Raw genomic sequence first — 21,796 nt, 5'->3', positions numbered from 1 at the left:
TGGTTCCACACATTTGACCGGTAGGTGTAGCTTCCCTTTATTTACGTACATATATATGTATATATATTTATAAACATGTTCGTTTAAAATTAATGATTTTTACCTTTTGATTTTTAAATTGCAATTATATGCCAGTTAAGGAATATAATAAATGGACAAAACAGTTGCAGTTCCATAAAAATTGCCTAGCTAAATCTGTCAAAAAACTTTCCGCATGTCTTGACCTTGGCTTGCAGATGATCTATTATAATGGTTAACATTGACCGGATTTAGGAGGGTGGGATCCAAAGTAATGCAACCAATGGAGTTAAATAACAACTAAAGGTTGGATTAAGAAAATCTTTATTTCAAACCTTCAGAGTAATCTCCTTTGACAGATACACAACGTCTCAATCTTTTAATCCAATCCTTAAAAGCTTTCTGATAGTCTTTTTTAAGTATATCACTAAGGAGGTTAAATATGGTAGCCCCTAACTTTGGCGGGGTGTATATTTTCTGCCTGGAAGCTTTTTCTTGAGACGAGGGAAAAGGAAAAAGTCCTAGGGGCTAGATCCGGAGAATAGGGTGGGTGTTTTATAGAACATATACTCCCTGTTCATTCAAAACGACGTCACAATCCTAGCCTTGTGACTCGAGGCGTTGTCATGTAACAAATGGATGCCTCGGATACCCGTCTTTGGTCGACGTTACTGGAAATACTTGAGAAGCTTTTTAAGAATTTTTTTCTTATAAAACTTGGCATTCATTGACTTGCCTTTAGGTACAGGAACCTGGATGGCGAGACCTTTAGTAGTGAACAGTATGGCATACATAACCTTTTTCACACTTGCAATCCTTTTGGCAATGCAAGGCCTTCTGGCATTTTTGGTGAGCCAAACTCGGTTACTAACTTTTCGATGCGGTTCGAAGAAATTTATCCAAGACTCATCACCTGTTATTACATTCTTAAAGGTTTTTTGATTGTATCTTGGAAACCTTTTCAAAAGCTTGCGCGCCATCTTAACGCGCGTGGGTTTTTGCTCATCAGTGAGCAAATGCAGGACCCACCTAGCACTTTTCTTCTTCAATTTCAAAATATTTCGCAGAATGCGCAACACAGATGCTTTTGAAATGCCAGCCATGTCCGCAATCTGCTGAGAAGTACAGATCAGCTCATGCGGAAAACCCACTTTCCGTTTTTCCTCGAAGGAAAAATCTTACATAGCGAGGAATTTCTCCGAGTACTGCTTAATTCTGACTCGGAGTACCGACTGTTATAGTTTTATTACTTTAGCGGAATTTCGTCGAGTCACTCCGAGAAATCACTTGACGGAACTCCGAGTCGAAAATATACAGGTAACACGTAATGATTTCCGGTATTTTATGACCACTCCGCGCGACTCCGAGTCTGTAATAAACAATAAATCGGTCATTTCGAGTGCCGCGAGATGATTTGACGAAACTTCGAGGCAGTATTTCCTTACTTACGGATTGTTTTTACATAATTAGCTTGTTTCTTTTTCTTTTATTTGAATGTATGAAACTGTTGTGAATTTTGATATTGAAATAGTTTCTGACCATGCGAATTAAATTAAGAAGTATATTTATTTATAACAAACTAAATTATTAATCATACGAAATTAAACAAACTTTGAAACCATCGCCGTTAAAGGAAAGTGTTTTTATTTTTTAATTTTGATATTTAAATAATTTCTGACTAAAATTTAGAAAAAAAGGTCGTGTAATTATTTATAATTTATGCACTAAATTAAAAATAATTTATAACTAGATAAACTTTAGAATAATACCCGCTGAAAGTAAATTGTTTAGTATGATATTGAAATACATGCGAATTAGATTTAGAAGTAATTTCATGTTGAACGGAATAAATTATTAACGAAATATAATTAAACAAATTTCCAAATGAGCGCCGTGAAAGGAAACTGCTTTTTTGTATGATGATATACAAATAATTTCTGACATTGCGAATTCAATTTGGAAATAAAGTAATAAAAATGCACTAAATTATGAATACTTTATAACTAGATAAACTTTAAAATTACGCCCGCTAGAAAAGTAAATTAAAAGTAAACAGAATTTCAAATAACTGCCGTTAACGAATAGTGATTTGTTAAATATAATATTGAAATGGTTTCTGACAGTACAAATTAAATTTAGAAATAAATTGATGTAAAATGGAATACAGTAGAAACTATATGATACTAGACAAACGTTCAGATAATGACCGTGAAAGAAAAGTGACTTTTATTAATTAATGAAAATTATAGGAACAATGATTAATTTCAATCATGCAAGTGGTCTTGCTTTTATTCATTTGGAAAGAATTTTAAATAGGATAAAAATACTACTGTCGTATCTACTCAAAAAGAAATAAAATATCATAAGTAAACAGAACAAGTTTGGTTTATCTTAAAGTAAGATGCATACTTCAGTATTATTTTTATTTACAATTCAGTATTATTTTTACTCGAAGGCTCATTTAAATTTGTATAGGTAATTAATTATTCGTCTCGGAGTCACTCGAAGGAATTCTGTCAAGTGACTCGGAAACAAAAGAAACCAATACACAAATGTAGGTGTGTATTCCACTAATTGGATTTCATCTCGAGTCACTTCGAGGATTTCCTTCGAGTTACTTCGCATTAATCCTCGGAGTCAGATAGCGAAATTCCTTGACGGAAAATGGCTGACTCGAAGAAATTTCGAGTCGGAGCCTTGGTACTCGTTTTGGCCATCCTCCGAGGATCGAGTAGAATGGGTTTTCCGCGTGAGCTGATTTGTATATCTTGCGTCAGAAAGTACTATTTGTTTTATTTATTCAACAATCCTTGGACTACTTGCAGACTTAGGTCGACCAGTTTTAGGCGCATTTTTGACAGACTCCACGACTGCAAAAAATTTCCTAATCCATCTGCAAATGTGGAAAATGACTTTTCATAACTAGCATAAACAGCACATATGTCAGCATAAATGTCCTTTGAACCTCTTCCGAGTGAAGCGCAAGTCTTAATGTAAGACCTAATTCCGTTCGCATTTTTTACACTTTTACCAACCATTTAGCCTTACCGCCTACGAGTAGGGTTTGTGCAAATGTGAGTTGTGAGCGAAATGTTGTGTCTACATGTATAGTTTATACGTCGATTGAAAGCTATTACAACGGGGAACACGTGCAAGGCGTGCATTTTGTACTCACGCTAGAAATAGCGGTTATCAATAGCTAGTGGCATTACTTTTGATCCCATCCTCGTAATGGAAAGAGATGCTAGTGACCTTTCATTTAATTATAGTTGTTTAATACCAATCTAGTATAATAACATAACATGAAAAAAATGGCATCAAGATACGGGGCATAAAATAGTGAACGAAACATTTCAATTTCTTGTTAAATCATATTTCCAGTAATTGTTTTCTCAAATATCCGTGAAGGTTCTGAATATTGATAAACATGGAAGTCTTTTTTATCGAATCCATTATTTTTCATTACCTCCCCTTGTGGCTCTAATTGTATAAATGCATGTGCAGTAATAAAAGTTGTGCTTTTCAAACCATTTAATTGTTATTAATCCAAATTAACAACATGTTTGAGACAGGTGTTGCATGTAAAAGATCAGATACAAGAGAATCACATTAAAAATTGGATTTGGAAATGTCAAGCCTACTTCCAACCACCAAGTGCTCAATTTACAATATTGCGCAAATAAACATATCTGAGCAATAACTTGGATAGTGTGGTGTTCATTAAATGTGATTCCAATTAATGTTTCCCCTAGGAACTGGTATGAATTATGCGCGGCATGAAATATTTATCTTCTGGCAATATATTGGTACAATGGATTCCATTACGCAATATCGTGTGTCCTATCCAGTATATTATGATAATATCAATGGTAGGCGGACGTAGAGGAATTTTTGTTTCACTAACATACCTACTGAAATACTTTGAAGTATTTTTATGTTTATAAACAGTGATTGTTTTTACTTTGAGTGACGTATTGCATTGCAAGTGTTTATTGATTCGACATTGTTTGTTTCCATCTCTCATTATGTTTCTGTTCTATTTTTTTTTTTGCAGTAATGCATACATTTCCTTAATATTAGTTTTTAGACATGGAAAATTCCATAAAAGTTATCAGTCTGTCTACATCTACAGATTTTGTCTTCATTATTATCTCCCCATTTTTCTACTATAGTTTTCTTAATGGCATTGTCTTTGTAACATTCTCTTCTTACGTTTTAACTGTATATAATCAGTGTCTTGATGTTTATTTGTTTTTTTTCTCCTTTAATGTTCTACTCATTTTTACTCTTTACGCCTGCTCTCTAAATTCAGTTGTCTTTGTAATTTTCTCACCTTTATCTAATTTGTTGTTATGTTTTCCTCAAACCATTTCTCTTACCACAAGTTTTAATTTTATTCTGACATAATTCAAATAGCATTTTTAAGTAATACGAAGCTTTCACAAATTCTTACACATGAGAACTTTTGAGGAAGGAATCCCAATAATTATAATTATTGTAACCCCTTTTTACGTATACGTATCCTTAACTTCCTATGTTGACTATATATGAAAGTCTTCTATAGTACTACATATTGCTTTAACGATATTTCTACGCTACTAAGGATTAAATTACGTTGTTTTTCACAAATAAACATATTATGTTTAAGCAACTCGTGTGCTATATCTCTCCACTACATTCTATTTTTGTTGCAGGCCTGCTTTGCGATGTATGGCTCTCTGGCTCTTTCATTTCAGCATCCATTTTACTCATTGAGAATTTAATATTAAATTGATTTGTTTAAAGGACCTTTTACTAGACTGGCTTATCCACATCGAATAAATTTATTACTATTATCATCATCAGTATCGTACAATTAACACGAACCGACATTCTTTGACTCGCAATATAATACGAGTATAGAATGACACGACATGTTAGTGCAAAATATTTTAGAATACTTGACTTAACAGTGTGATATTTCACGACACGAACGATGCGAAACATTCAGATGAATAATATGCATATGTCTTACTCTAGCTCCAGTCATCACAGAAACACTTAACTTTAATACTTTGTCTAAATATGAATAATTTATGTACATTTACACGATAAAAGTTTTCACATCAGTTTTGAGGATCTTTTTTGAAAACTATGATAAACTTTCTCAGTAATGCCGATCATAAAAATAAACAAGAGCCATATAAAAGGAAATACATTTCTTAATTAGCTTATTAGTAGAATATGTTGATGTATGAAATATGACAAAAACAACAAAAATCGATACCAAAACACACTGTACTTATTTATCTAACAACATTCTCTTGACATCAGTTTATTTGTTACCCGCTAGATACGTTCAAAATATCACACACATTTCTTACAAATACGAAGACGTGGAACAGTATCAGAGAACAGATTGTACCGCATGTTTTCATTTCCCAGAGTATTAGGTTCAATATGTTATTCGTTATTGATAGTTGTCTATATCATGTAGTGCATTTACTAGAATTGGTTCAATCTATTTATTTACGACATCCCTAAAAAGGTTTTAAAATAAACAATGTATTTATACTTAAATTTATCCAACTTTATGGTTATTTCATAGGCTGCAATATTATTGATAATTTCATTTGCGACCCAAAGGAAGCTGGAACAACATCTGTGAACGTGACGTACTTCAGTGATGCTTTTAGTACTAGTCCCATTGGAAATGTATCTATCGGAAAACTTCATGGTAATAGGTGTATGACTATGGTTCCAGATAATGCATTCAGAATTAGATTATTTAGCAACAGTGGACTATGGATGCTCAAATTGTGATCTTTTATATTCTTGGAATATTCTGGGTCTATATTCAGACATGTTGTAAGTTCAATGGTTTAATATATAGAAATTTATTAAGTATTTACTGTGCTTCTCTAATATTGATTTTTGTGTTCATATTCTGTTATTTGTATAATGATAGTTTAGTTTCATATGTAAATCATTCGTGTTTTTATCCAAGTTAAATCTTCAGAAATAGCTGACAGTGTTTGATAAGAACTCTACCTAAAGTGTGGAAGTGCGCAAAATCCCTAATATTGATTGGCCCCCATTTCAACATTTAACAAAAAAATTAGATTATTTGACGTTCTTTTGTTACTTAAAAAATAACATTATACTTTAAGTTACCTATAGATGTTTTCATGTTTATTAACCATATACAGTTATTGATTATTGAATTGTATTGACATTTGGCAAGCTATAAAGTAATTGATTTATAATTTCATTTGCAAAAAGTGTACGTTTTTTAATCATATCATACTTGCTTATATTGTAAGTACTTTTGTTGAGTAGAAACTTAATGAAGGCATATATTATAACGTCTGATTCGAGATATATTTTTCATTCCATTATATCTGCATTATTGCCAGTCCTAGTCAGTTCTTATGTATATCTGTGTGTTCAGACAGACAAATTGACGGCAAAATCTTTTTTAAAAAAACACCAAGAAGACCCATTTTAGTAACACTTTATTCAAGATGAAAGTATTTTCAGATATGACAAAGAACTTAATTTCACCCCACAGTTATATTTATAGCATTTAGGGCGCAGAGTATTATTCCCTTTCTAACACCCACTGCACTTACCCCCCACTCCCCACCCACACACTCACTCTCCCAACACATAATGTGTAAATTATGTACTATGCACACTTTTGTGCAACATGACAACAGGAACACTCTATCAAAATTTTATATAAAGTGATAGTAATTTTTTGCACAAAGAATAACATACTATTTATATGTTGTTTTTAAATGTTTTCGAAAACGCATTTATAATCTCATGGTATATATGTCAGTTAGGAATTTACACTTTTCGTTCTAGTATTAGAAGGTCTTTCTTTGTTTTTGTTTATACAAATATTTTAATTAAATCCTAGGCTAGCTTATAATACAAAATCTAGTATGTTTAAATTGCAATGCAAAGTTTAGGTAAATCGCAGATACTTATGTTATTACCTCCACAGAAGACCCATTCAAGGTCGACAAAATGCTGATTTATTAGGCTGACATTTCCCGAGCATTTCATCGGTCAATTTTGCAAGCAGATACACTGTTCATTCCAAATTCAATTAACAAAATTGAGCATTCTTCTCCTTCAGACATTTCTAATAGATAATAGTTACTGTCATTGCATCACTTACAAGTTTTAGATGAGAGCTATTCGTTCTTCTGACTATTTTAAGGAGATTTGATTGTGATCGATATATAACGTAGTGAATACAACCTTTATTTCTACAGGTAAAACCCGATTCCGCTTAGTATCGATTAGGCAGTTCATCCGGTTATAGTCTGTCCTATAAGTTGCACTTAGAACTTCATTTGACCTCGTCTTGCTCAAAATGACTTTTTCACATTTGATGACGAATGTTAAGAGTTTTGTCACATTTCAGAATAACACTTCGAATAACAAGAATATTGGTTTAGTTTGTAGATACCTTTCAATGAATCAGGAATCGACAAAGCTTAATAACTTAAAAGACATTGTTCATGAAGAGGTTAAAGTTAAACTTTACACGATCTTGAAAAACAGAAAGAAACAGAAGGTCATGTGGAAGCATGAGATAAGCCAGCCTCGAAATCAGATTTTATTGATGGACCTCGATTTTTAATTTAATAATTATACAGTAAATGCAGCTTCTTTTGTTTACTGCTAAATCATTTGTTTTTATACACAAAATGTATAACATCTTATTTTAAAACTAATTTTAAAACGTCACATGTGCTTGTAAATGAACAAGTAATAAAGAATGTATGGGTGGATTAAGGGAAAACATAACATTCCTATTTTATCAACGGCATGAATTATGTTACATCATTGTTCCGGGCTCGTTTTCGAACGGTTCAGTTAACAATAAAATGGTTAATAACATTAGGAGTATGGAGCATATGGTTAATGACATTATTATGAGTCGTAATTCGTTTCATGGCTAGCCATCCCACTAAAATATCTTAACTCAGTCCGGTCGATCTGCTTTAAATTCTATTGATGAATTGTGTCTCAAATTCCTTGTGATAAGTAACAATAATGAACTAAAACTGAAAACACACTCTTTATATCCCTAATTATGGAATGGACTTCAGTTATAGTTTATACATTTTCCTCTGCAACAGGAATCTAAAACAATTCACAAAAAATTACTAGAGTAGAATTGTTTGATTTGCTTTTTCAAATGAATCGTAAGTGATATCATAATGTTTCATTACCATATACCCAAAACCATATATACAAACTGTCCTCGAGAAGCGTCCAGGCCGAGTGGTCAAGGTTGTTGACTTCGAATAACTTGCCCCTCACCGATGTGGGTTTCAACCTCATTTGGGGGCGTTAAATTCTTTAGGCGAGGAAGTCATCCAGCTGGCTTGCGGAAGGTCTGTGGTCCGCTCGTGATAAAATAATGCACGGATGGGCATCTGTGTCTTCCTCCAACATCAAAGCTGGAAAGTTGCTATATGACCTATATGTGTCAGTGCGACTTTAAGCTCAACAAAACAAACAAAGAAAAACAACAAGAACAAACAAATTGTCCTAGGACTTGAATGATATAAGTGTCAATCAAGTTTCTGATCCTATCAGTATATCTTTGAGCACTTAAATGGGCATCGGCTAGATATATATTATAATATCCAACCTTTATTTAAGCTGATACCAGCTTATTTACAATATTTAAAGACACACAAATTATTACTTTAGATGAGTACATGAGTCTGAATCTAAATGCACTGAATTTTGTCTTGTTGCGTGACTAATTTTCATTGTAGTACATAGCGTTACTCCATATCATACCAACGACACGTGTGCTTTCATAAATGTATACTTTGTTGAAATCTTTTATCTGTCATAAAAAGTATTGTTTCCCCACGAGTACTAACTTCAAAGGTTTCACTGTCCTTTGTATGAAAGTATATTTCAAACAAACCCAGTAAATTTACGACCAAAGCGCTGTCAAACTTACCAAATGGCAATTAATTTTCAAATTTCTTCTTAGTTTTATGCTTTGATAGTAAAATAAAAAAATGTAATAGTAAAACATGCTTAAACGTTCATAGACATCTGTATTGATTTGCCATCAAGTATAATTTCGCCATCATAAAAATTTGATTTCATAGATTTCAAAGTTATTAACAAATTACACCTGTAAATTATTAAATATGAAACATTTCACTGGGGACTTTATATATTGATTTTGATAAAAAGGTATACACTTTTGCTTTTTAATTGATTTTAATATGACTGGTAATTCTAAATCATCACAACGCGTTTAAGTGATACGTAGCGCTATCTTTGCAACCAGAAATAGGGTTTAAACTGTGATTAAATATTTTACTTAAATAGACAAAAGTCATGTAAATCTACAGAACCAGAACAATTCACACAATATCTTTGCACCCTTTTCCAACAATTCAGTGACATATATTACAGTTTCCGGTTCTCGCATGTGTGAATAAAGACACAAGACGACCTACCTTTTGGTACCGCATAGAATCCATTCTAACATTACCAGAAAAGACTCGAGCACTGTAACATGCGCATGAATAACGCGCAGAAAATTTGTGCCAGCGCAAAAGCATTATTTTGTGCTTTGAACAAAAATACACCTTACGAAAAATTTGCTCGTATATAGGGTTGGTTTTATGCCTTTCAAATCAAATTTGCTCCTGCGCAAGTAATACACATGTATATATTTTCGTTACATAAAAATACACCCACACGTTATACTTCACATATGTTTCAATGTATTCTGTGGTAACTACGCTCGGTGTTATTCGATGTTAAGTTTGCAGAACAAAATACAATTGTATAAGATGCAAACCCATATGAATAATTATAATGAACGTGTTAACATGATTTTGGTCATTTGAACAGTAAAATACTTATAACATAAATATATTGGCTGACAACACAGTGAGCCATTAAATAATGCATCACTTAACTAGCAATTATTTTCAAAACATTCCTTTTGTATAGTTTACAAGGTGATTCAACCGCTCAAACAATGTGCAAAACATAACATCATATCACAATCGACCCTATACTCTTGCTAAATTGAAGACAAATAAAGCAAACATTTAGATGGAAAAAAAAACAACATTTCTCTCGTTGTTCAATGAGTTTTCGTCTGTGAGAATATCAAACTCAATAAAATAGGTTATGCTGAGTAATGTCGATTTTCAGATTCACCGATATTTTCGGATGATTCGTGTTCATGAACAACATGGCTTAGCAAACCCGATCGATCGCGACTGGTTTGGCTTTAAGTACGCTCATAATCGATGACAATTCTAGTTCCGCATTAATTTACCTTTCATCTTTGCCGTTATATACAAATTGTTGGAAATAATACTGAACAACAAACCATTGAAATATTACCCGATATGTGATAAATGAAATAGTAAAATAGCAAATGCAAATGATCGAAGCTTCGCTTTGTTCATGCAACGAACATGTCAAGGGTACCGAAATGGTATGTTTTAGCATGAGTAGTCAACAAAATTGTACACAAGGATTAAGTTACTTCCAGTAGTCCGCGGCATATGTCATATTTAACTACCCAAGCAACAAGCCTAGTCCGATACTATCGTTACGAAAGTTTATTAAATATGACACATGCCGTGGGTTCCACATAGTTCCATAATGTAAAACTTGCTTTGTTATATAGAACAGACATCTGACACTTAATCCATATCCTCTGTAAATCTAACAATGGAAATACTATAATAACATCAAACTTGCTTCATAATTAATGTGTATTATCATTCTATACTCTGAAACTATGGTGGCTGATTTCTGTCATTTCATTCTGGAGTGTGTGTGCTCTTCAAACGAAATCAGCCATCTTACTGAAGCTGTCACTATAAGAATTAATAATAATATTAAACAAATGAATAGCCGTCACTGAAACACTGATTCGGTGCATATTTTAACAATATCCACATAAAATGTTTAAACCTGTCCAGCGGAATTTGTGTCACAAGCTGACTTTATATGTGTAAAATGTTTGTGTATATGATATCAGTCTATACTTTATATAGTGCACCTTTTGTGTAAATGACGACACAATATTACAATTTGAATGAGCAGCGTTTACTGTAGATTCTTAGATATTTTAAATTTGACAGCTAAACACAAGTGTCAAATATTTGCATAGCGCATATCTTAAATACATTCATATTTTTCTTTCAATTGTCCTTATTGCAATTCGACATAGTGTCTACTTTCTACACTTATACTGTAAACAATCTGTTCCGACCGGCATGCAGCTATGTCGATGAATGATCTCGACGATTTGTATGTTATCATGAAAGAAAATTATTATTAATCATATTTCCAATTCTATTTGACTCAGATATTCGTTTACATTGGTGTTTTTGCATTCTGTACTAAGATGATATCCATCTTGTCACTCCTGGCATTTTAATTGATTACATAATCGATTTTATCTGAATTTATTCTTTAAAATAAAAAACACGCAATCCAAAACGAACACACAGTTGATTATAATACATGAAACACAATATGTTATTGCAACGCAATTTGTTTTGCGTCGTTTTATTATACGCTATGGGATACTTTTCTCTCCACAGGATCTTTCTCGTGTCTAAATTTGATGTGAGCATTAATACTGATCTCGGCAAAATCAAGAAAATACGGAATTCGTTGCATTTAAGTTAGCAATAATATAACTCCGCGAGATGTTTTCTCTCTTGCTTTCTTATTATTTGTTCACAAGTACACGATAAGGTCGACGTAAACATTTTACTATTACAATACACGTACGCTTTCCTTCTTGATGGAGCGATGGCTGCCTACGTCTGAGTCTCTTTGATGCTTTTCTCCTAAATCCTGAAAAAAAAAACAGACTGAGGATGTTGATTTTGTTGTCTTGATATGTCGGATCAACTCTATTATTTCTTTTACTTTGTACAGTCCGATATTTTATTATAAATGTGACTGCATTTATTTAATTCACACTGTCTTGTCTAACTAATTGAAAGAAGGGTAAGTGTGAAGTTGTTATGCCCCTAGCGCGTTTCATACTCCAATTTCACTAACAAGCAACTGATATTTTCAAGGCGGTATCCCTATTTTCAACTTACTTTAAAATGTTATGCATTATATTGTCTTGTATGCGAGATGTGATTGGTGTCAATTTCCTTCACTCCACCATTATATGCTCCCTCATTGTCTTTGCTTTCTATTTCATGGCCCATTTTCACTGACCATTCTTCTTTACCCATCTCTCCTTTTTACCACAATCCCCTCTTTTTTATATATTTTCATATATTTCGTTTTAACGCTGCGGTTTATATTTGTAGTTGGCCTTCTTTGCGATGTAGAGTTCTGGCTGTGTTTGCCGTTCTTAATGCTTTCAGGGAGTCCACTCTGAATACAATCCAAGTGGAATATGTGTTTAGTGTATATCTCGACTTGTGACAAAGTCACGTACATGAAAGTCGCATTTGAACCACACATCACACGTAAAGCTTTCTACAAAACCACAATGGTCAAAAATACCTTTTTTCCTTCCTTTTCGATACTTGTTTAATGTAAGCTCGACTGTGAAAAAGATAATAGGTAAGGGTATATTTCTCGGAAGCACAGATCACCACAAACACAGTCTCAGAGCCATGCATTTGCAAATAGGCTCACAACAAAAAGAATCTATAACGGAAAAAACATTATAAATGGGTTGCTTCAAAACTAAAACAAGTACATATTAATTTTATGCAATTTATTCAAAATCATGTCAAAACGGCTACATTACTTCTTCTATTGATGGCATTTGTGAATTAAAGATATTTCAGTAATTAATAATAGTCAACCTATTAATCAAAGAGCTTCTTTAGAATCAGAAAATATAAAAATTGATCTCGTATTGGTATAGTCACGATAGGGTATGATATGGATTTACAAAAGCTGTTGAGATCAAGTAATCTGTAATAAAGTTTATTTCTTTCGTCATAATGACACTGACAATTTCTAAGAAAACCCTTTTCTCTCTAGGCATCTTAACATTCAGAGATAAGAGATATTGAAAGTTTTGTTTTCAAAAAGTGCTATTTGAGAGGACTTAAGGTAGTTCTGCACGTTTGATAAACCGGAAGTGATGGCGTAACGTCATTTATCCGGAAAACGTAGAATAAAGCCTGGATTCGGCGTACGGAAATGAAAATAATTTTATGATTTAATCGAAACCTGTTAGTAAATGTATTACAATGACACTGTTGCTATATTTCTGAAGCCAAAATATGATATAAAAACATATAACACGTTAAAAAAATCAAAATAATGTTTTAAAATTAGCGTGAAATGTCCGGTTCACTTTAATCATGTGTAAATATCTCAAAAATAAGCACACGGACCTATACATTTTATTTCACCAAATTATAGGCCATGTGTTTATCTACGACTGTGAGAAGTTTCATCAAAATCTACATTGTAGAAATATTTCTATTCGCGAAAATGTTATGAAAGTTATGATTTTCCCATAGACTCCCATTATAAAATAGTGCGTGACGTCCGAATTTTTCAAATCAGTCTAGCAAAAAATCAAGAACACGACCCTATCTTTTTTATTTGGTGAATTTTCTAGGTATATTCTGAAGTTTTGAAAAATCAGAGTTTAATCAAATTCTACATTGTAGAAAAAGTTTCGATCCAAACGTGCAGAACTACCTTAATGTCAGAGATATTTATTCTAAAGGACTCTAACGACTAATGCCAGTCTAGGTATGATATGGTCATTGAACGTATGAATGCAAAAACGACAGTAGAAAAGAAAAAAGTCCAAACAAGTCAAAGATCATTAGAGAAAGAAAGCTGTTAGAAGCCATATTATCCATGTAGTATATTCTGGACTGGAACGGTATTACGTGCTGAACGCTGTAATTTGCTAAATCTATAGACGTCAGTGAGGCTTGGTTGAAATTACATTGATCAGATAATTGAAATTATTGATCAGACAAACTACATCATGGGAATTAATTTCATAAGCAGTGGAGAGAAAAGGTTATTTCCGAAAACATTAACTTGTTTGTTTTACGTTTTTATGCAATTATTTGTCATCATGAATAATAGCATTTTGGTAAAAAATATTAAAAACTTGCTATGTATGTGGAATATAAACAGCTAATCTATGTAGTAAAATATGTTTAAACATTTTGTCAGGGTTTGTGTTAAATCCAAAGCAGTTCTTTGAAAGTAGGTCAAATGGAAGTGCAAACATGGAGCGTAGTCGAAGGACACAGTGGCTTGGTACATAGAGGTCCAAATGAAAAATGATAATTACGATTCAGCATTACAAACAGTATTTATTTTAATACGATCACAATAGTCGTAAAACAGTACAAGGTTTATTTAGATTAAACAAACAATAGGTTATCATAGTAGTAGCTCGATTTGGGATACTGTATTTGGCTCGAGTCGATTTTCCCAGATCAGAATTTACGAGGCGCGTTAGCGCCGAGTGTGATTCTTCCTTACAAAATCCACGAGAGCCGAATACAAAATCCAAGATCTGGCTACTGTTCTAATGACCCATTTATTATATACGTCCACCTTTTTTGGTCACCTGAGCAAAAGGCTCAAGGTTAGCTTTTGGGATTGCATGATGTCCGTCGTCCGTCCGTCCGTCAACATTTTCCTTCAAACAATATTTCCTTTGAAACCACTGAGCAGAATTTAAAGAAACTTCACAGTAATGATCCTTGGGTGGTCCTCTACGAATTTTGTTCAAACAATGTAATTCCACTCTGGTTGCCATGGGAACCCAAAGGAAAAACTTAAAAAATCTTCTTGTCCAAACCCGCACTACGTAGAGCCATGATATTTAGCACGTGACTTCATCTAATAGCCCTCTATGAAGTTTGTTCAAATTATGCCCCTGGGATGAAAAAAGGCTCCGCCCCGGGGGTCCCAAATTTTACACAGACTTACACAGGAAAATAACCTTAAAAATCTTCTTATCTGAAACCTCAAGACCTAGGCCTTGATATTTGGTATGTTTTATTTCCTAGTGGTCCTCTATCAGGATTATTCAAATTATATCCCTGAGTTGAAAAGAGGCCCAACCCAGGGGTTCCCAAGTTTTACATAGACTTATATAGGAAAAAAAACTTCAAATATCTTCTTACCTGAAACTGCAAGGCATAGGCCTTTGAGATTTGCTAAGTTGCATTGCCTAGTGATCCTCTAACAAAATTGTTGAAATTATACCCCTTGGGTGAAAAGAGGCCCTGCCCTGTGGGTCCCAATTTTTACATAGACTTATATAGGAATTTTTTTGATATTTGGTATGAAGCATTGACTAGTATATCTCTAAGAAGATTGTTCAAAGTATGCTCCTGGGGTGAAAAGAGGTTCCGTCCGGGGGTCACTTGTTATATGAGTTATATAGGAAAAATAAAAAAAATATCAGATCATATTTCCTAGACGGTTTAAGTATAATTACCTGACGACCCCAAGTGATTATCGATCACCTTACTATGACCTTGACCTACTGACCTACTTTCTTGTTTATAAGATACAGCCTTGAAATTTGGATGACATGTATAGTTTAGCACACCGATCTTAAAACTGTCAGTGACCATGAATGTGACCTACTGACCTTCTCAATATTTTAGCATCATTTTGACATTTGAAACATGTAGCTTATATTACTCAGGTTAGCGATCGAGGGTCATCATGACCCTCTTGTTGTTTATTATGAAACGAAATCTTAAATGTTTGTCGATGTTAAAATTAAAATGAGTGAATTTTTGTAATCGCTTTTTATACAACTGTGTCAGGTAATGCATATTAAATGAAAATTGTCCGGCAACATATAATACAAAATGTACAATAGGGATTTTTTTCTGCCTAATCATATTTACTTGCGAAATACAAGCCTTATTTTTGACAGAATTTATATATGTATAAAAAAAATTAATATACACTTTCCTTGTATGTAAATATTAATTCTGTAAGCTAAACAATATCTGAAACTAGTTTATGCACAGGGTACTAAATTATTCGTATGTAAACGCAATGGATAATTGTTCAAATGGAATAAGATACCGGTTGAAATGTTTGATTTCATTTGCATGAATCTATTTGAATGAATTCATTGGCATAAAATTCACATGCATTTATTTGCACAGTCTGATACAGAATATTTACATTCCTCTTGATATGAACATTACCAACGCTGATGATGATCTGGCCAATAAACACACATTTCTATACACTGTCACTGCAATTTGTTTTAAAATAAATTGATAAATAATTCATTTTCACGTCGACCTGAACGCTATTATCATATAAAATGGGATGTCAAATCGTTTAAATTTCTGTTCCTAGCCTAGAGGTATGAAATTCAGAACAAAACACAGGCAGGATTAAATGCTCATCGGGTTATCAATAAGAAGAACAAATGTAAAAAAGCCCCGCTCTCTGCAGGTGTTCACAATTGATGGTCTCCTTCAGAATAAATGTTGGAATCTATAAAAGCTGTGTAAATAATAAATGCATCTGTTACGAAGAATTACCAAAGACACAGTGTCTTTGAAAACAAAAGTGTCCTTACTACAGAACGTGTTTCATCACTCATAATTTGCTTTATTTGAAAACCTAAAAAACATAAGAACGCATAATCCATTTACATCTCCTGCTTCAACTGTAGAAAATGTATGTAGATAAAATGAGCTTTTATCTTTGTAGATAGGCGATTATGCAATTAACTAACATATATTAAAACAAAAAGATATCAATACCGACAACAAAATCTAAAATAAAAAAATAAATTGAAATTTTACAGCAATATCCAAATTTAAAGTTACTGTAGAAAAGCAAAGAATTGATACATAGAAATTCTAATGATATGAGCCTTCATAATTATATCAACAGTTTTGATAGTGAATCCCGGTCTATTGATGTAAATGTGGAATCATGTAGGTATTCACAATCTGTACAATTGTTTGCAATGTACATATAGCCATCATACATAGTGAGTGTGTTTGGATCTCCGTTAGTTGGTTTTGCGGCTTTAACAAAAAATGAAAAGAAAAAGGAAGCGGTATCAGCTACACATCTACGGTATACTTTCTCATGCCTTCATCTATATTTGTTTTTATCATTTTTTATCATAGGGTTACCAAAAATATAAAGAAACATAATTGTGAAGACAATTAAATCTAAATATATTAATTTATTAATTTGTGCTTATATTATCTCATATTAGGATTTTAGCATTCGAAAATAATGTCCTTTTCGTAACATGTTGTTTACTTTCTTATATATAAATTATAGGTTACCTGACTGCATTTAGTAGCTTGGTCAAAGGTGAATGATTCTAATGAGCTTTTAGCCTGCGAGTCAACTCGATTTTGATAATTTGATTAGTCACAAATCTTTAATATATCGAATGATAAATTCACCAATGTGACCGATTTCTGGATTCACAATGAACCCATACATTAATACATAACGTCTCTCATAAATAGCTTCAAACATAGCGAACTGATCAAGCCTTTAAACCATTTAATCTCTAAACATGCCCAAAGAATTGAATTTAGAAAACATATTTATTTTATAGAACGTTTATATTTAAGAATTTTATATTCAGCTGTAAAATCACTTTCAGTCTAAGCAATAAATGGTAATAAACAACAATACAAAAACGTAATAAGCGACATGTATCTATTAGACTCTCTGTCTTGGTTAACATATCTTGTACGTGTACACCATGCCTGATCGACCGAGAATGATGCTCACAATAGACCGTAGTTTACCCTTCATCTTTAGCGCTGTATGAGACGAACACTGCTTTCTTGAATTGAAACTAAAGAACAATGAGAACTCTGGTTCATGCACTCTGATTCTGTCGCATTGCCGTCTGTTACTAATTGAATTTTTGTTAAATGGACGTACCGTTACTATATCCCCCTCCCGCTCCGAAAACACTAATAAGATCAGACCGAATCAATTGTCGTTTGTTTTAGTAAATGAACAACAAAGTGGTCTAGATAACTTTCAAGGTGAGTGCGAAAACATATCTTCGCATTTGCAGGAATATTCATTTTTACATTTGTGACCAAACAATGTTTTTACATGTGTGATGTTTTTATGACATATATGAACTGTTCCAGTTTACACTTAGAACAACTAATTTTCATATTTGTAAAAATGTTTTTTATTATGTTATTTGATTATTTCACATTTGTGATTATTTCCACATTTGTATAACGATTGTTATATTTGGGGGTTCTACAAATATGTTAATATTTATCTGGGTGTTTTTCGTGTGATTACAAATGCAACATATCTTTATATGATTCTTCTACTTGCTCAGTGGATTGTTTTGGTGCAATATTAAATCGTAATGCACGAAAGCCACCCTTGTTTCATAAATAGTGTAAGTGTAGTGGGAAGCTAGAGAAAATTTGCCGTAAAAATATAGCTGCGTAAAAATAAATCATGATATAAATCTTTTGAGTGACTTTTTATTTCTCAAATATTATGACGGTATTTTATGTCATCAGTTTGACCCAGTGTCTATGATCCATAGTAAAATCCAGGAGGACGTAACTGTTTGGAAATTGCCAAATGTTATTACTGTTTCCCTACCTTCAGATATTTTTCTCGTCTTGATGACTAGGAAATTTTCCTTAATTGAGATAGTTAAAGCCTTACGATGTTTTATTTTGTTTTCTTCCCATGTTGGTCCACAAATCAATACAAAAGCTCGCAAAAGGATTAGACGGCAATTATATTGGCCCGATGTTATACAAATACAAGCAGCCTCCATAATAGGCCTTTCCTGAAAAAAGTTATTAGGCGAAAAATATGTTTTGTATGAGAGAATTACGTCGTGTATTTTGTGCCATTGACGCGCATAAAAATTGCCGGAAATACTGGAAGCGACCAGATACTATCGAGGTGGTATGAGGTGTTGGCGAATCGGATAATTTAAGCGCGAAAAGAATACGCGTTTATCATAATCATTACGTTATTTTCTTCCAAACAGTGCTATTCCTTCCGCAAAGAGGTTTGAAGAACCATACTATACGTGGACTATACTGGAGTCAAGCATGTCCGTTCGTACGTGTTAGTGTCCGCTCAATACCATCTTAATCACTAGAAAGCTTTCCATATAACTTACATCAAGTATTAAGCACATCAAGTCGACGTACAGACCACACATTACAGGTAGGTAGGTCCAAAGTCAAGGTCATATTTGAATCTAAGGTCAAATGGAATAATTTCGTGTTCGATCAATGTCTTTTAAACAGCTTGAAAGATATTGATAAGACAATCATCAAATATTCGCCTCCTCAAGATAATGTGAAGAGCACAATCCAGGTCATTCTGTCTAATTTCAAGGCCACACTTGTTGGTCCAAAGACAAATAGCTTAACTTCGTGTCCTCTTCATATCTTCTTAGCCGATTGAAATGTTTTTATACAACTAGCACCAAATATTAACCTAACCAACACGACAGTTTTGAAGCAAGTGTTTGCCCAGTGGTGTGTACTACCAAAACAATGCTTTTACATTTGTGATGTTTTTTATAACATTTGTGACCAGTGTCATTTTTGCATTTTGTACGTATGTTGTTGAATTATTTGACATTTGTGACTGGTTTCTCATTCAGTCTGGTATTTAACTTGATTAATTGTGTTTGCCTTTATTCCTCTCATTATTTCTCTCAAACCGGGACGAACACAAGCTTACTATATTAGAAACAGATACTATTGAAATATAGATTGCATTGTATTGTATTTTACATTGTGGATAACCTTCGCTTTGCAGGAAGATACTTGTTTTGGAGTCAATAAAGTTATTGATCTCGGCTTTTAAAAAAGTATCCGCGTACTATTACTCAGTTTTATACTATTTTCTAGTCCTATTGGGATCATGGAGAACATTTAAGTTTTGCTGTAATAGGATTCCGCTAAAGCCGGTACTAGGGGGCGTGAGGGGTGTTTTACTTTTCACTTCCTCTCATTAATAGACCGGTATTAGGGGGCGTGAGGGATGTTTTACTTTTTGCTTCCTCTCATTAATAGACTCAAGCAAACCGGATCTGCTATTATAATAATTACTTGATTGGTTGCGTTATATTCTTCCAAAGGATAATCTCATAGACTTTATTGATTGATCTTGATTTGAATACTTCAATATTCAAGATCGCGTAAACACTGAACTACAATGTATTAAGTTTAGCAATGTGGCTTCAGGAGAGACATTTATCTGATCACAAGAAACATGTACAAGTTTACTGTTACAGATCAGCTAAATCACTTCTTACTTGGAAAGCATGTTTGCATATTTTCTATTCAATATGAACAAAACTAACTCAAAACATAAAAGGAACATGAAAACTATTTTTCAAACTGATAGATATATCTAAAAAGATCAAAATTCATTAAGTAAGATTAGGATATCAGAAGACACTTTAAATAGAACATGATATAAAAATCTCCGGAAGGTCAGACGATTCAGTTTTTACTGCCTAACTTTGGATTGGTTGAGTTTACACATGCAACCATCACGTAAATGTTTGATGTCGTACAGTTTGGTTATGTTTGTGTTGATGATATGTTTATTAACTAAAATCAATACAGCTACCACAATAATCTAGTTCAAGAAATAATCTCGAATATTTATTCAAATTAGATTAAATTGCTGCAGTGTCCTTTTTATGTAAACGTGCAAACGTAAAAGGACACCCAAAACGTAAAAATGATTACAAATGTGAAAATGGAAACAAATGTGAAAAACTTGTGAAACATATGTTAAAACATTCCACAAACGAAAACAATAGTTGTTCTAAATGTAAAAATAACGCTGGTCACATACGTCATAAAAAAGTATCACAAATTCAAACACATTGTTTTGGTCTCAAATGTCAGAAAATATTCCTATTATTACTATCAAGTATAATCTAAGAATGAATATCTTATATGGATAGATGCTCATTTGAATGATTTTTTGGTTGCTGCTTCCCTTGTGGATCAGGTCAACACAATTTGCATAATTCAATTTATCATAGACACACTCCGTCCAGTATCTAGTAAAAACTCATGTTTCGTACGTGCTTAGCTTTAGATTATTATGCATTATTCTAGCGATATATACATTTCAGCTGAAATGTTTGCAACACTTTTCCAGAAAACTCATTAGAATGTAGAATTATTACTTACAACAGGTAAATATTTCCTTTCCTTGCATCAATAAATAACAGTTATGGAACTGAATGTGATGAGGATAAATTCACAATGGCCTATTAGACTGATTGGTAAGCAGGCTGCAAACAACATTACATTGACATTGTACCACTAATGAGGTTCTCCTGAAACGATACTGACATGAAGTTGACACGTTACAGTCTTTCTTAAATCACATAATGAAAATATATTCACACAATTGAAGCAGGGATGATTAATGGAAAAGCCGTTCTAAGTTTTTAAACAAAACGAAAGATAGTTGCTGACTTACTAAAATCGCATTAATTTGTTGTTAAGGGTTAATTATCATGATATACTTTCAACATTTACGCATGGTTTATAATTGCGTGTTTTCAATTTCTGCAATTATTGATTTTAAGCATTTAAAGGCATTTATGATTATTAGAAGTACTCATTAACCCAAAAGGTTTGTAGACATTGAGATGTTTTATTTTATACAGTTTTTAAAAAGTGGCCTTAATAATGGTTATTTTTTAATATATCGTCTGATATAATGGTATAACTTGTGATAGTTTTCTATGCATGGG

At 32.9% G+C, this 21,796-nt stretch overlaps 1 protein-coding gene across 3 annotated transcripts in view; it reads left to right on the top strand.

Annotated features, from left to right (window-relative positions):
- Nucleotides 1-5,630: 5,630 nt before the first annotated feature.
- The window catches only part of LOC123538409 (uncharacterized), a 60,421-nt gene continuing 44,255 nt past the window's right edge, over nt 5,631-21,796 (top strand). The window contains exon 1 of one of the 3 annotated variants that reach the window (XM_045322493.2): nt 5,631-5,865. In XM_045322493.2, the coding sequence (XP_045178428.2) occupies nt 5,802-5,865 (64 nt within the window). In that variant the 5' untranslated portion in view covers nt 5,631-5,801. The remainder of the gene's footprint in view (nt 5,866-21,796) is intronic. The other 2 variants (XM_045322495.2, XM_045322494.2) reach the window with 2 other exon arrangements.

This window comes from Mercenaria mercenaria, chromosome 18 (genome assembly GCF_021730395.1).
Source record: "Mercenaria mercenaria strain notata chromosome 18, MADL_Memer_1, whole genome shotgun sequence".
Lineage (NCBI taxonomy): Eukaryota > Metazoa > Mollusca > Bivalvia > Venerida > Veneridae > Mercenaria > Mercenaria mercenaria.
Note: the sequence above shows the minus strand (reverse complement) of the source record. Positions and strands in the feature narration are given on the sequence as shown.